The sequence below is a fragment of the Crocodylus porosus genome, unplaced genomic scaffold, assembly GCF_001723895.1.
Source record: "Crocodylus porosus isolate Cpor-Errol unplaced genomic scaffold, CroPor_comp1, whole genome shotgun sequence".
NCBI lineage: Eukaryota > Metazoa > Chordata > Crocodylia > Crocodylidae > Crocodylus > Crocodylus porosus.
In genome coordinates, this window is record NW_017728949.1 from 49,549,816 (window position 1) to 49,564,621 (window position 14,806).

General features: G+C 38.7%; 1 protein-coding gene across 1 annotated transcript in view; it reads left to right on the plus strand.

The window, feature by feature from the left end:
- Window positions 1-14,806, plus strand: part of KCNH7 (potassium voltage-gated channel subfamily H member 7) — a 384,158-nt gene that overhangs the window by 315,500 nt on the left and 53,852 nt on the right. Inside the window, exon 9 of the mRNA XM_019554564.1 lies at window positions 1,021-1,220. Coding sequence (XP_019410109.1) covers window positions 1,021-1,220 — 200 coding nt within the window. The remainder of the gene's footprint in view (window positions 1-1,020; window positions 1,221-14,806) is intronic.

Genomic DNA, 14,806 nt, shown 5'->3' on the forward strand with positions numbered 1-14,806 from the left:
CTGCCTGCTCCCCCAGCCACCCCATGGCTGCCCCACAAGCCCAAGTTCCTGTCCCTTTAAAGAAAAGCCTCAGTGCTCACCGGATGCTGCTGGGCAGGGGGTGATCCCTGCTGCCCCCCACTGCTCCATGCTGCATGGAAAGCTCTGTAGGAGCACCCCCCACTCCCCAGTTTCCCCATGGCTGCCCTGCACACCGTGGCTCTGGCCCTTTAAGAAAAATAAAAACAGAGAAAAACCCTGGAACTCACCACTCCTGTAGCAGCCTTGGGGCTTTAGGAAACTCATGCAGAGCCCCCCACATGGCATGGAGTAGTGGGGGGCAGTGGGGATTGCCTCCTGCCACTAGGAATGTTGGGTGCAGGAGTTTTCTCTTTTTTTTTTTTTTTTAAGGGTCAAGTTGTGGTGGGTAGGGCAGCCATGGAGGGTATTGGGAGAGCAGGAGAGAGTGGGGGGCTCACACAGAGCCCCCCATGCAGTGTGGGGCAGTGGAGATCACCCCCCCCCGGCAGCACCTGCTGAGTGAGGCTTTTTTTTTCCCTAGTGCCAGGAGCTGGGGTGGGTAGGGCAGTCATTGTCAGGCTGGGAGAATGGGCAGGGGATGGGCCTGCTGATTCAGAGATTTGGCAGCAGCCGAATCTCCAAGTCAGATTCAGCCATAATGATTCGGGACAGTGATTCGAATCATCAAATCGAATCACTGTCCCCCGCATCAGCTGAATCTGAATCCAAGCAAATACTAGCCGCTTTGCACAGACCTATATTGCAGCATCTGGACCTCAAGACTTACAGAACAATAAAACATCAGAAATAAATACTGATTGTGATGGCCATCTAGTTGCTTTCCAACATTATAGATGGCTGTTTTACATCAAACTATCAAATCCATTTTTTTGTTAGAGGCGAAAATATCACTAAATGCCATTTGAATTATTTTACATACTAATCTGTGTAAAATACCACCTATTTTATGTGTTAATGCAACAATATAAGCAAACTTTTTGTTGTTTCTATCTAATCTAGCATTAATGTATGCAAGCATTTTTGGAAACGTTTCTGCAATAATCCAAAGACTGTATTCAGGAACAGCACGGTATCACATGCAGATGCTACGAGTAAAGGAGTTTATACGCTTTCATCAGATTCCCAACCCTTTGCGGCAACGACTTGAGGAGTACTTCCAGCATGCATGGACATACACCAATGGCATCGATATGAACATGGTATGTAATTCTGGTCTAGTGGCACAGGTGGTGATAATGTAACAATGGCCAAGTTTTTAAGAAAATGATTTGTTGAATATCAGTAGCCAGTTTTTGTGAACCCAACTTGAGATGTTTTAAAGTGCCTTATTTTCAGAGTGGGTCATAAATTGGGTATCTATGGACTCAGACACCCCAAATCACTTACTACATGGAACATCTCTGTCTATAATGGTAATCACAAAAGCATGAACTCCTGCATTAATATACATGCAGGCTTGGAGATTGCTGCTGTTTTGTTATAAACTAAAGAAGAGAGCGAGCAAAGGAAAATCTTAGGGAACTTGTTCCAAGTAATGCTTTTTTCAGAATTCTTTTTTAAACTCTAGTCTGAATTTCCATTCCAGCTCCCCAACAGTGTAAGTGTTGGAATCTATAGAGTTACGCTTACATTAAATTAGTGGGAAATGAGGCCCCTTTTCAGTAACACAGCACTAGTACAGGGTAGTGATATAGAGGAGGCAGGAGGTGGCTTGAATGACTTCTCAAAAAAATAAGTATGCTACTTGGAAATTAGTGCGAGTAACAATTTTTCTCCACCCACCAATTTTCACATTGCTCAAAGCCATACAAAACTAAGCATTGAGAAATCCACAGAGTTATTAAGTTGTGGAAAGTGGCAAAACATAATTCTTATACTTTTTGCCCTTGGCAGTTATTATATTAACTGAAAGATAACTAATAAATTAGTCACGTCAAGCTACCATCTGTAACAGGCTGAAAGAGAATAGCATCATTAGCAGATGTAGGCACTCATGAGGCTTTTGTAAAGGCAACACATTTCTTTCTTAGCCAGCCCTTGAAAAGCTGAATATTTCATTTTTTAAAGATATATACAGTGTAATAGGATCCCAGGCTCAATGAACTCGTGGGGGGGGGGTCCCCAAGTTACTCCAAAAATGAGAGATCTAAGACCTTACAAAATTTTCTGAATGGCTGGAAGAAAAACTCCATAAGTTTAAGTGGCACTATAACTAGAAATTAAATTCTCATAAATGTTGCCATAAATGCAAAAACAAAAACCAAACAAGAAAAAAAAAAAAACCCTTCCAGTGTTATTTATTTGTGAATGAGTGGTCCAAAAAAAAAGTGTGTAGTTACCTTAGTAGGTAAGGACAATGATCTTGACAAAAAAGATTTCAAAGTTAAGTTACCCAGTTACCATTAAGTAAAACAGATCTTAAATATAAGACAACAGAGCATATTGGGCTTCACCTCTCACCAGGCACCACGGCACCTCAGGGGAGAATTCAGACCCCAAAACAAGTCAGTAGGTGTTTGCACACTCCTCCACTGGGGATTACTGCAGAGGAAGTCCAACTTCAGAGTTGGATCCTACACGGAACTGAGAGGCTCTATCTCCTACTGCAATAAAAAAGGATTTGGGATGTTCTGCTGGATCAGGCTCTTGAGCAGAGCTGGGCTAGCCAAAGTCCTCATCCAACCCATCAAATTATTTCTGAAGATATTAAATATAACAGCAGTGCACCCATCAGGCACTCATTTTCTTTGATTTAATGGATGTGCTAAGGAGATGCCTGTATCACCTGAAACAGCATCCACAAATTGGATGTTGTCTGATTAAACTTTCCATAATACATAAATTGATATGTTAGAAGTAACTTTGGATTTGTTATTATGTGAAATACAAATTTAATGGATTAAAAACCTCCATTCACTGATGCGTTTATGAGGCAGTATGAAGGTTTTGTTTTAAATAAAATATGAAACAAAAACAATCCAGATTAGTGGCTTGTTTTGTTATATTTTATTTCTTACTTTCTTGTGCATTTCTTCTGCACATTTATGACAGTCATGTAAGTTATGTTTAATGTGTGTTTGAGTATGTTACACATCCGTTCAGAATGATATGCCAATTGTCTGATTTATGCTGTACTTATGAAAGATTTATCTCTTTCCTGTCTGCTTCATACCTAAATACATGGAATAACACCACCCACTGGTAAGAGCAGGAGGTATTTATATCAAATTTAATTCCAGTATAAAGTGTGGAGAATACCCATGTTACTTGTCAGATTTAGAGTGTGTTCAGTGCTTTCTATTTTAAATGTAAACTTTTTGCATGATGGAAGGGGTAGAAAACAAAGAGAGGGAACCTAAGCAGAGCCAGATGTGGGGCAAAATAGATAATAAAACTTTGGAAACGGTAGACTTGCTTCGCATTACCACATATATTAGCCACTGTTTTACCCCACAACTCTAATCGTGCTTCTCTTTCCAAAAAAGGTCATGTGCATATGGTTTGCATTAGGTAATTGTTCTGCAGAAATGTCACACTGACAAAGTTGCCATGCTGATCATTCTGCATTTTCTTTTGTGTGGATGCTCTTTCTTCAAACCATATATGCATGCTAGCAGCAAGTACCAATAAAGTTTTCAAGGCTCTACACCATGTGCATATGTGATGGATGTGCATGTGGTTTTGATATCTTAATTGCATGGGATTTCTGTATTTACATATAAAAGGACCAATACTGCCCTCAAACAAGCACACATGACTCCTAGAGCTTCAATTAGAGCTCTGTGGTAGTATCTGAGGGCAGAATTTGATCCAGATTATATTTTTTTCCCATCTCACAACTGACAACAGAGTAAAAATAAAGTCCAAAATAGATCTTTCCTCCCTTGAAACATGAGGAATATACATTAAAATGTAAAACTTGTTTCAAAAGATGTTTTTTTACATGTTGGCAGAATCCAGGAAAAGCAGACAAATAAAATGTCACTTTAAAATAATCTGTAAATAGATAACTACATTTGCTTTCATAAAAACCAAAATCCAGATTTTTTTTATTGAAAACAAGGAGATAATGTTTGTTTTAGATGGCCAAATATAACCACAGCCTTGAAGATCTAGTAGTGAAACATGCTGAGACCATTATTTATTTGTTCCCCTCCACTCCACTTTTACATCTCTTGGATTATTTTTTCATTGCATAATATATTTCATTACATAACATGTTTGGATAAAACACTTCCACTGATAACATAATTATGCACAGATTGGATAAACAGGATTTAGGATTTACTTTAATCTGGATCAAAATCTTGAGTCTACAGAATAAGCATAATTCAAATTGTGCCCATATGAGATGCACTTTCAAAGTTAAGGTACAGAGATGATTTATAATGAATCCTGTTTCATGAAAGATTCTGCCAATCACTGAGATTCAAAGTGGGGTTTTTTCAGATTTTTTCAAAGTAGCATGTTGTTTTTCCTCTGTTCTTTTATACTTTTTCTTTTATCTATTGTTATCAGTCCAACCCTTCCTGATAACTGCATGACTTTAATGTTCCTTATATAAAGACACATTACCTGGTGTCTGAGATATTCTTTTTTAATTTATGCATGCATTTCTCCTAAGGTCTACATTTCCATGGATCTTCTGTGCATCCAAACAGCTTCACTATATCTAAAAAAAATCCCAAATAAGTGGCCCATGCATTTAGAAGGGTTTATACAAACATGTATTTTAATTAAAAGCTTAAATATGAGCCAAATAAATGTTTATTTTTATTTTTAGATAATTGACAAGAGGGGATAGCAGCTCTATACTTTTTCTAGTATACATTTTAGACCCTTCACTTGCAAGCATTCATGCTAATACTTAGTAGGTGCATCTACATGTCTTCATTTACTGTGCGAAATTACTGCACAGTATAGGCGTGTATCTACACATGCACACCTATACTACACAGTAAGTATGGCAACTTACACTGACTTGAGTATAAATTTGATACCTGCATCATGTCCCAAATTAATCCACACAGTGTTAATGTGCTTTAACACCTGCGTGTGTAGATGCTGGCCTATTCCCACTTACTGTGCAGTAATTTACTATGCATTTACTATAAATGCACATGTAGAAATGCTCAGTTTTATGCATACGACTTATCTCATTGGCTTTGGTAGAACTAATTTTATGAATAAAGTAAAGCATATACAAAAATGTTTGCAGGATCAGGTTCATAAATTGTACTCTGCCCAAAAAACAGTTTTTACCAGTTATGGTTTGTATGGGAACTGGGTGGGGGTGGGAGAATCCTTTCTTATTCTCCTGCTGTCTCTTTTTATGTTCAAAGTAATGTTGCCATCAAATGTTGCTGGTAGTAATTCTATGTGCTCCAGAAACATACAAGAGGAAATTCAAATTTCACAATGCAAAATGAAGTTAATTAAACTCATCATGTCTGGAGACTAGAACCATGAATTTCACCACTTTGTCATATCTGAACTATATCCAAAATTAAAAGCATACCATAATCTTTAACACATGGTCATAATGTTAAATTATCTCCTCAAGATAAACAGCAGGTACAATTGATTGTCATGACAGGAATCATAAGATAATGAAAACAGCCCAAAAGTATCTTAAATATTAATAAAATGGGAAGTTGCCCTTTGGCTGTCTATACTAATAAGGTTTAATTAAAATAAAAACACCTTCAGCTAATTGAGAGATCCAAAAGAAAAGTTTTCTAAAACTTGAGTCTGTGAATAAATTTAAGTTGTATTGTTTGTTTCATTGTGTTTTGTGGGCTAAAGGTTCATAAACAGAATAATTAGCAATCTTTCACTGCTCCAACCCTGGATGTTCATGGACTTGAACAGCTTTCAAACCTTAACAGTTATGAAAACTATTCTCCTTAGTCAATGGCCTGATAAAATACTTGGATCATTTTTTTTGTCCACAATATACTGGCTCCCAAACACATGAAAGAGATTACAGTGATTCTCCATTTACCTCAGAAATCATCACTGGAAGGCTGAAGCATGAGCAGAGAATGGCTAATTCTAGTGTAAGTATTTCACATAAACCTGTGCTACAGCAGTGATTTAAAACAAAAAGCTTTTACATCTCCATGATGACAGCATCCAGCTAATCCCATCCAAAGACAATGCTCCCAGACTGTCTCCTTTCACCACCACTATCTGTTTTAATACTATGCCAATAAAATCATGTGAATCCACAAAAATCTCTTAGGCAGAAAGAGGAAAAATAAATCTCGCATTTCTATCCACATTGTCAGAAACAGTGTTACCAATTTTGCTCATCACTTTGGGGTGTGCTCATTTGTTAGGGATAGGTTTCTAGGGTCTTTGTAATTCTATCAATGAGCTGCTTGTGTTACTTGTGTTTCTGTATGGAGCTGTATCTCTCCCCTCTTGAAGTCCTCACCCCCAATGGAGCTATCTTGCAGGACTCAGTTTCAGTGGGGCTGGGTTCCTCCAGCCACCAAATCAGTCAAATACACACAGATTAAAGTGACACACCTGACCCGGCCGGGTTGATCAGCATGTACAAGCTGACACTCTCATGTGCCAGGAGTCAATTCATTAAGGTAACAATAAAATGCAGTCAGACACAAGCACACAAGTGAACTGAATGCCTCTGAATCCGGCTGGGTGTCTGGCTGACACCTTCATGGGCCAGCATTCAGTTCATGAGGGCACGTCTGAGCCAAACTGGGTCAATCATCCTATACAAGCTGGTCCCCTTATGTGTCCCAAACTCAGCACATCCCAATCTTTTGCCCTAACTGTCCTAGTTCTGGTAGCCTCTTGATGAGTGGACCCCACAGCATTTCTGGGCTTCACAGGGATCTTTGGCTTAGGTAAAAGAAACATTGCTGCAGAGCAAGTAGGGAAGGGAAGCAGAGAGGGAAAAATGCACCCAGTTACCACCAGTTTGACTATAAAAATTATTTATTTCTAAGTATATGAAATTTATAATGGTACTAGTAGTAATAGCCATGCAAGGAAAAACAAACAAAACAATTACAGTATTACCCTGGTTTAATTGAGTGTTTGGGGAAACCTAGCTCAAGCTTAACTAATACAATTTAGGTTCAGAAAGCTATCCCTACAGAGAAAAAGAGAAAGAGAGAGAAAGAGAAAGAGAGAAAGAGGGAGAGATAAAAGAGAGAGAGCGAGAGTTGGGATCTCACCATTCCAAGGCACTCGGGTGATTTGTTGACAAGCAAAGTTTCTAACACGATCGCTGAAGGGAGACAATCTGTTTCTCCCATCTTCTTGAGAACAACAGCGGATGGTGTCAGAGAGATTTCTCTCTCGAAGCACATTGTTTGCTGCTTTACAGCTTTCTTATACCCTTAGTCTAGCCTCTTCATCAAAGCATTCGTTTAATTGTATAAATCAAGAGGGTCCCAAGCCATAATTGACAGGGAAAACCCTGTTATGTAAACAGTTTAAATTTAAATGAATTACTTTTTCAGTGACAAGGGATTATCTGGTTTGGAACATCTCAAAAAACTGATTAACAACCAGGAAAAACATTAAGTTTTAAGGAGTAACCAGACACCTAGGAGCCAGCTTGAAATTATTATGAATATAGAAGATATACTGGAAGGGATGCTACATTGTTTCTTCTCAGATGGCCTAGCTATGCTTGCACTATGAAGTCAGCATCAGTGTTTTGTATTTTACCTGTTGTGAATAAGCTTCAGTTTAGCATGACTTTCAGATTTTACTGTAGTCTTTTAACAGACTTAAGGGATTGATTACTTGGAGTGTTCCTAAACTTTGTGGGGAGGACTTCCACCAGTCATCCCTGGAAAAGTATGACAGTATGGGTGGTCAGGGCTTCAACAGGCTGGATGCTGTGATGAACCCTTAAACATTGTTCAAATGTTGCCCATACCCCCTCTGACCCCCTTACCCCCCATATCCCCTCTGTCGCCTGTACCCCCCTCTTGCCTCAGCATTCCCTAACCCAGCAACTGAGTTTTAGTTAATCAAGTTTAAATAAGGCTCCCATACTGGGACTGGGGAATGTACAGCCCGAGTTGCCTATTAAACTTTTCTTCTGCTTAGTTCTGGGTAGATGAGGTGTGTGTGGGGGGTGGGGAATAGAAAAAGTCCTTTGTAAGTCCAGCAATCTGGGTGCCAGGGCTCCCTCAGGAACACAGATCTGACAGGTAACAACAGGGCTCAAAAAAGGAAGTACAAGGAGCACTGAAAGGAATTTCTGCCTCTATCTATGACCTTACCCCTTGTCCTAAGTCGGGAAAGCCAAAGGAAATGCTTCAGCCAACTGCTTACAGAAATGGCTATGCCATCCTTAGCTGCAGTATTTGGTTTGGTGTCCTACTGGTCTGAAACTTGTTCTAATGTGGCATGATCTCAAAAATGAGAACTCAGACACCAGTGACAACTAACTACTACATGGTCTGTCACTCCTACTCCCTCAGCAAGGTCATTAATAAAGCGATAGTGAACAGACTGCAGTATTGCACGGCTTTTACGATACCATAGATCTCTCCAAGTTAGCCTTTAGGCAGCTTTCTGTTCAGCAGACTTGATTTTACTGATAGATGATCTCCTCATGAAAAACAGAGGCAAAACAGCGATGCTGAAACTGTTAGCTCTCTCAGCCACTGTTGATACTGTCAGTCACTAGGTACTCTTGATTGACTTAGCTGGGTGTCATGCTGGGAACTGATTAAGTGTTTCTAAAATGTCTACGCTGTTTCTGCTCTTCAATAGCCCAAAGAGTCATGTAAAAAAGTCTTCTTTTTTTTCCTGTGAGTTTTGGCCCATACAGTTCTGATGCAAAAGTATACCAGTTAGGGGAGGTAAGGCCTGATTCTAAACCCATAACTTGGAATCTTTTCTTTAACTTCATTATGATTTGAATCAGACCAAAGGTTACCAAATAATGTCAAAAGGGGGCCATTGCCAGCAACTGCAGACAGCTCTGTCACTCCTTTTTTCAGCTCAGACAGCGTTGCTTTCCAGTATCTTATGGAATAAAATAATTGGAGGAAAAAACAGCTAGCTCATATTGACCCAGGAAAGATCAGAGTCAGTAAAAGAAAGAAGCCTCAGACATATCCAAAGACTCCAGATATTTCGTTTCTTGTTTTACCGTAAACTTTCCCAATTTCTTTCCATAAAAATGGACTGTTAGAGACATGGTGAGTACTAATATGTATTTCACTGAACAAGTGATACAGAAGTCTAATTCAAGGTAATCTGAAGCTCCTGAAATGCCCTTAGTACAAAATTAAGCAACATTAATCAATACTCAAGCAAAAATGTTCCACTTGTCTCAACCAGAAACTGTCCTGTCCCCATAGAAACCAAGAGTGTTTCTGTACTTGCTGCAATACATGCAAAGAGCAGGCTGTCAGTGCCATCCATTGCAGGCTTATTAGCAAAAACTGATTAGAAAATGTTGGAGGGATATTTTTGGCCATAGAAAATTATGATTTTTTTTTTGGTCAAAAAAAATCTTGAAAAAACTGTAGGGAAAGTACAGACTTATAATAAAAAAATCAGTTTAATAAAAAACCTGAATTTCCATCAATAAAACATTTCTTCATACCACTTCAATCAGTCCACACTTCCTCTGTCCTCTCAGTCCCGTATGATTGGGGTAGGAAAATATCTATTTGTCCCCCCTCCCAGCTTTTCCTATCCAATAATTCATAATTGGTCTTTATAGAGTTTACGTACCTTTGTAACAACAGCTAATGGACTCCATATCCCTTTATATATAGACACGCCCAATGAGAAATTAACAAGCACCTACATTTAAGGTCTGGGATTTCTTTGGTTTTTCCATTTAACTTTCCGCAAGATGTGGTTAAGAATAAATTACTGTGCATTTATTTAGTGCTTGTATTAGCAAGTACTAAATAAATGCTCACTAACCTGCTTACTGTGCAGTAGTGCTAGTGAATGTCTTTTAAGTGACACTAACTTTGCAGTCTTTGCTGTGACATGCTACTGCGCAGTATTATTTGGCTACTGCACAGTCAGCATCTCATGTAGACACGCCTGGTTTGGCCTAACTGTTCAGAATATTGCAAGAAGAACCTTAAGTTTACTTTTAGAAAATCCTCCAAGGGTTGATTCAGTAATACTGTACATGAATATTAGCAGCCAGAAAGGAAACGACAAGTTCCCTAGCAGCAGTGGATCTCCAGCTACCACCCCTGCATCACTATTGCTGCTCTGCTTTTTCTGTTTTCAGAGTCTGAGCAGGAAAGATCTAAGTTGCAAGGGTAGCAGAGTACTATAACCAGGGTGCAGTACTGGCCAATTATGCCTCTAAAATACGGCACTTTTGGGCACTGCCCTTCAAAAAAGATGTGAACATTGAACAAAATTAAGAGTCCAGTAAAGAGCAACAAAAATGTTTAGAGGTGTAGACCATGATTTACAAGAAAAGATTGGAAAAACTGGGATTATTTGGTCTGTAGAAGACAAATTTCAGATGGGATTTGATAACAGCATTCAAATACCAGAATGGTGATTATAAAGAGGATGGTAACAAATTATTCTCTGTAGACCCCAGAGTAATGGTCTTAAATTGAAGCAAGGGAAATTTAGAATGGATATCAGGAAAAACTTTTTCAGTAAAAGAGCAGTTAAGCATTGGAACAGATATCCTAGAAATGTTGTGGAATTGCCACCCTTGGGAGTTTTTAAGAGTCAGTTAGCTAAACCCCTGTCTAGGATGGTTTAGACATAGATGATCCTGCCTTGAGCAGGGGGTTAGTATAAATGACCTTCTGAGATCACTTCCAGCTCCACTTGTCTATGACTCTCAGTCTAGAAATAGAAGTCACCAAACTGAGCAGATCAGCTGTGCCATGATATTCCATAGGGCTGGCTGAGTGGGGAAAACACACAAGGTAATAGATGCTTGCCACAATGAAGTAGCAGAGTCTATTGCTACCTTTTGTTGTGCCACTTATTTCCCTGTCATGTGGCACACCAAAGGGTAAGGATATCTATTTGCTCAGAATTGGTACAGCACTACAAATGAGAAGTTGGACAACATCTGTTTCCACCCTGTTTCTACACATCACCATATGGTGAAGCTGCTATGGTGCTGTACTTTGTGAAATAGTCAAGAGATCTTGCCAGGCATGGCTAACAGACAGCCAAATCACAGAAGAAAGGATCATTTGAATAATGGAACAACAAGATCATTAAAAAGGATAGAGGGTTGTTAACACCTATAGAGAAAAGAGATTAACAGGAATCAGAGAGATGACAATGAGCCATTAAGTCAATTGACTCTCTCAACAGTGCCTGAATAGAACTACTACTTCACCTCCCAGACAGTTAGTTTTAAAGGTTGGGTGGAGCAGGAATCAGGGGGCAGTGAGGTGCAACTGCATCAGTGCACACCCCTCCCCCCAGACTCACACTAATTTCAGCCATTATAAACTGTTCTGCACAGCATTTTATATTTCGTAACATCTGTATTAAAAGAGACACCTTGAATACTGAAGGAAGGAGAAAAAGTTCAAGGAGTATTTATTTCTGACTGTCAGTGTGACCGGTTGTATTGCAGCAGGTACTCTTTGGGAATCCAAAACATCATACTTCTTTCAGATTTTGCATCAGAAGCCAAGTATGTTCACAACAGTGAAAGAAACTGAAATACTTAAGAGTGCAAATGTAGCGAAGCTGACTACAAAACAAATTATACACTGCACTTAGCCCAATGAACAAACAACAAACAAAGTGAATATCATAATATGAACTTGTCATCTGAAGTATAAAGTGTGACTCTTCATAATGTGAAGCCAGTAGAGCCAAGACCAAGCAAGCACAGCTTGCAGCTATTGATCCTGTACTCCATTTTTGGGCAGGCCTTTTGCTCCTTGCTAACCACAATAAGCCTAAAAATAAAAGTTAAAGAATAACTCTACAGGTTTGAAACTGCATAAGTTAAAACATGTAAGTAAATGCCTATTATCCTGGTGCGAAAAATGTCAGGCTAATGCATGCATATATTTCTTCATGCGGAGAATTTACTGTGAAATGGCCAAGAAGCCTAGAAAGAAACTTATCTTAACATTCTAATGTATTTCTGGGGTTTCCCATCATGTGTCCAGTCCACCACCCAAAACAAGAAAAAAAACAAATAGGATATAATAAATATTGAGTACTTAATGTAGCCAATTTGTTGGAATACTTTCCAAGTATCGTTTTGTGAGTCAAAAACTGTTCAGGAGACAAAATCCAAAGGTAACAAAGGTCATCCTGTAGATTGTTACTGAATGAGGGTAAATGAAATCTGCTTTACCTAGAAATCAATTGCATCTACAATTCAGTATTAAGGTATACTGGTTGTCTGAGGTCAAATCTCAACAATATTCCTGATTCTGTTGTGGCATATCCTTGTCCATGAAGATACATATGAAGGTGGCATCTAAGTGGAGCTCCTGGAAGATTTTTGAATACAGTGCAACTGGATTCCCTCTCCACTTCCAAAGAAGTAGTCTTCTACCCAAATTTAATGATATCTCTACTAATCATTCTATCTTCCTCCCAATCATGACATGAAGTATGCTATACTAAGTCTTCCCTATTTATGAATGTCACTTTTCTTTCTAAGCATCAGTCAGATAGTATTTGATGCGCAATGAGTTTCATACCAGACACAGCAAGAAAGAAGAAAGAATTTGTGTTCCATGCATACCAAGGAAGAGTTAATGCTGGCATTTAAAAAAGTATGATAACATTGTGAGGAGTCTCCTGAATTAAACTTAAATATCATGATGAGGAAGCCACAGACTTTTGATTGCCCCAAAACATAAAAATATGAGTTTTTGCTAACCATAAATTACAAGGAAGAGATTACTAAGTATCTGAGTGTGAAGGTAGAAACATAACTTAGAAACATTTAGAAATCTTTTTTCAACAGATTGTAATGATTTTGGGTCTATCACCTACAATGCTTTTGTTCTGAGAGCAGTTCCTATGTATGCTGTACTCAGTATTATTAATGTTTGATTTTACAGCATAGTGTTTTTCTTAAAGCCCTAGATTCTGAACACATTTAAATAATTGAGAGAATCAGAGCTTTACATTTATTTAGGAAGTGAGTTTTCAGCTTTCTTTATGAAAGATTAATACTTGAAAATGTGAGATCCAAAATGTTAAAGCCAAACATGATTCGGTACACATTTTTTTCCATGTCATGGTATTTAAACCAGTAGCACTGGTTTTTCATGTCATTTTAACAGGGTAGACCAGTGCTTTGAGATCCTTTAAGAGTGCCTCAGAATGACACCTAATATTAGGTATGCAGATATAATTCACAAGATAAAACCAGAGATTTCATAGTCTTAAAAAATTTTTGACTTGGTGTGCTCTTTCTGAGTTCTTTGAAACAGAAAAACTACTCTATTCTTTTTCTGTAGTCAAAAATGAAAACTAAGAGCTGGCATCTTTTGAGGGGGGCCTTGAGTCTAATGAGAGGTGCCTTGCATCTAAAAAAGATTAAGAACCACTGGCTTAAACCAATACTTGTATAGTATGGTTTATTTCATAGATTTCATAGACATTAGGGCTGGAAGGGACCTCGGAAGATCATCGAGTCCAGCCCCCGCCCTAGGGGCAGGAAGTCAGCTGGGGTCATAGGATCCCAGCAAGATAAGCATCCAATTTACTCTTGAAAGTGTTCAATGTAGGTGCTTGAACCACCTCCGATGACAGGCTATTCCAGACCTTGGAGGCTTGGACAGTAAAAAGATTTTCCTTATGTTCAGCCTAAAACCGTCTTGGAGGAGTTTGTGATCATTGGTCCTCGTCATTCCTTGGGGCGCTCTGGTGAACAAACGTTCTCCCAAGTAGTGGTGGTCACCCCAGTAAACTTATAGGTGGCCATCCGATCACCCCTGAGCCTGTGCTTTTCCAGGCTAAAAAGCCCCATGGCTCTCAGCCTGTCATCGTAAGGTCTGTTTTCCTGATTATGCGCGTGGCTCTTCTCTGCACTCTCTCAAGCTTCTCCACATCCTTTTTCAATTGTAGAGCCCAAAATCGGACACAGTACTTTAGCTGCGGCCTCACCAAGGCCAAGTACAAGGGGAGAATGACATCCTGGGATTTGCTTGAGAAGCATCTATGGATGCACGCCAGCATTTTGGTCACTTTACTAGCCACAACATCGCATTGCAGGCTCATGTTCATCTTGTGGTCAATTGTGACCTCCAGGTCTCTTTCTTCCATAGTACTAGTACTGCTGTGCCTAGAAGAATGCTGCAGGTTTTTCTTCCTAAGGTGGAGAACCTTGCATTTAGATAGAAATGATCCTGGTTTAAGTAAGGGGTTGGACTAGATGTCCTCCTGATGTCCCTTTTAGCCTCACTTTTCTGTGATCATAATTTTGAGAGGTCTGAATCATAATGTTGGGTTGCCAGGGCTATTTACAGTTTTAAGGTTGCTTAGGCCCAATTTTAATGCACATCTATTTTAAGAGTGTCATTCTATTAATTTTTATAAACATTCCCATTATTTATATTGATATGAGATTAGAATCAGATCTATATCTATATCTATATATCTATATCTATATGGATCTATATAGATCTATATAAAAATCAAAATATTTGGTGATATTATAGCAATATGTAAAACCTGGTCGTGTAAACTGTAAGTGATAGGGTAATTCTGCTTTATTTTTGTAGTACCATCTATACAATAGTCTAATAAATTTTAATAATTTGTTGCTTTTTAAATCAAAAATAAATATTTCTAG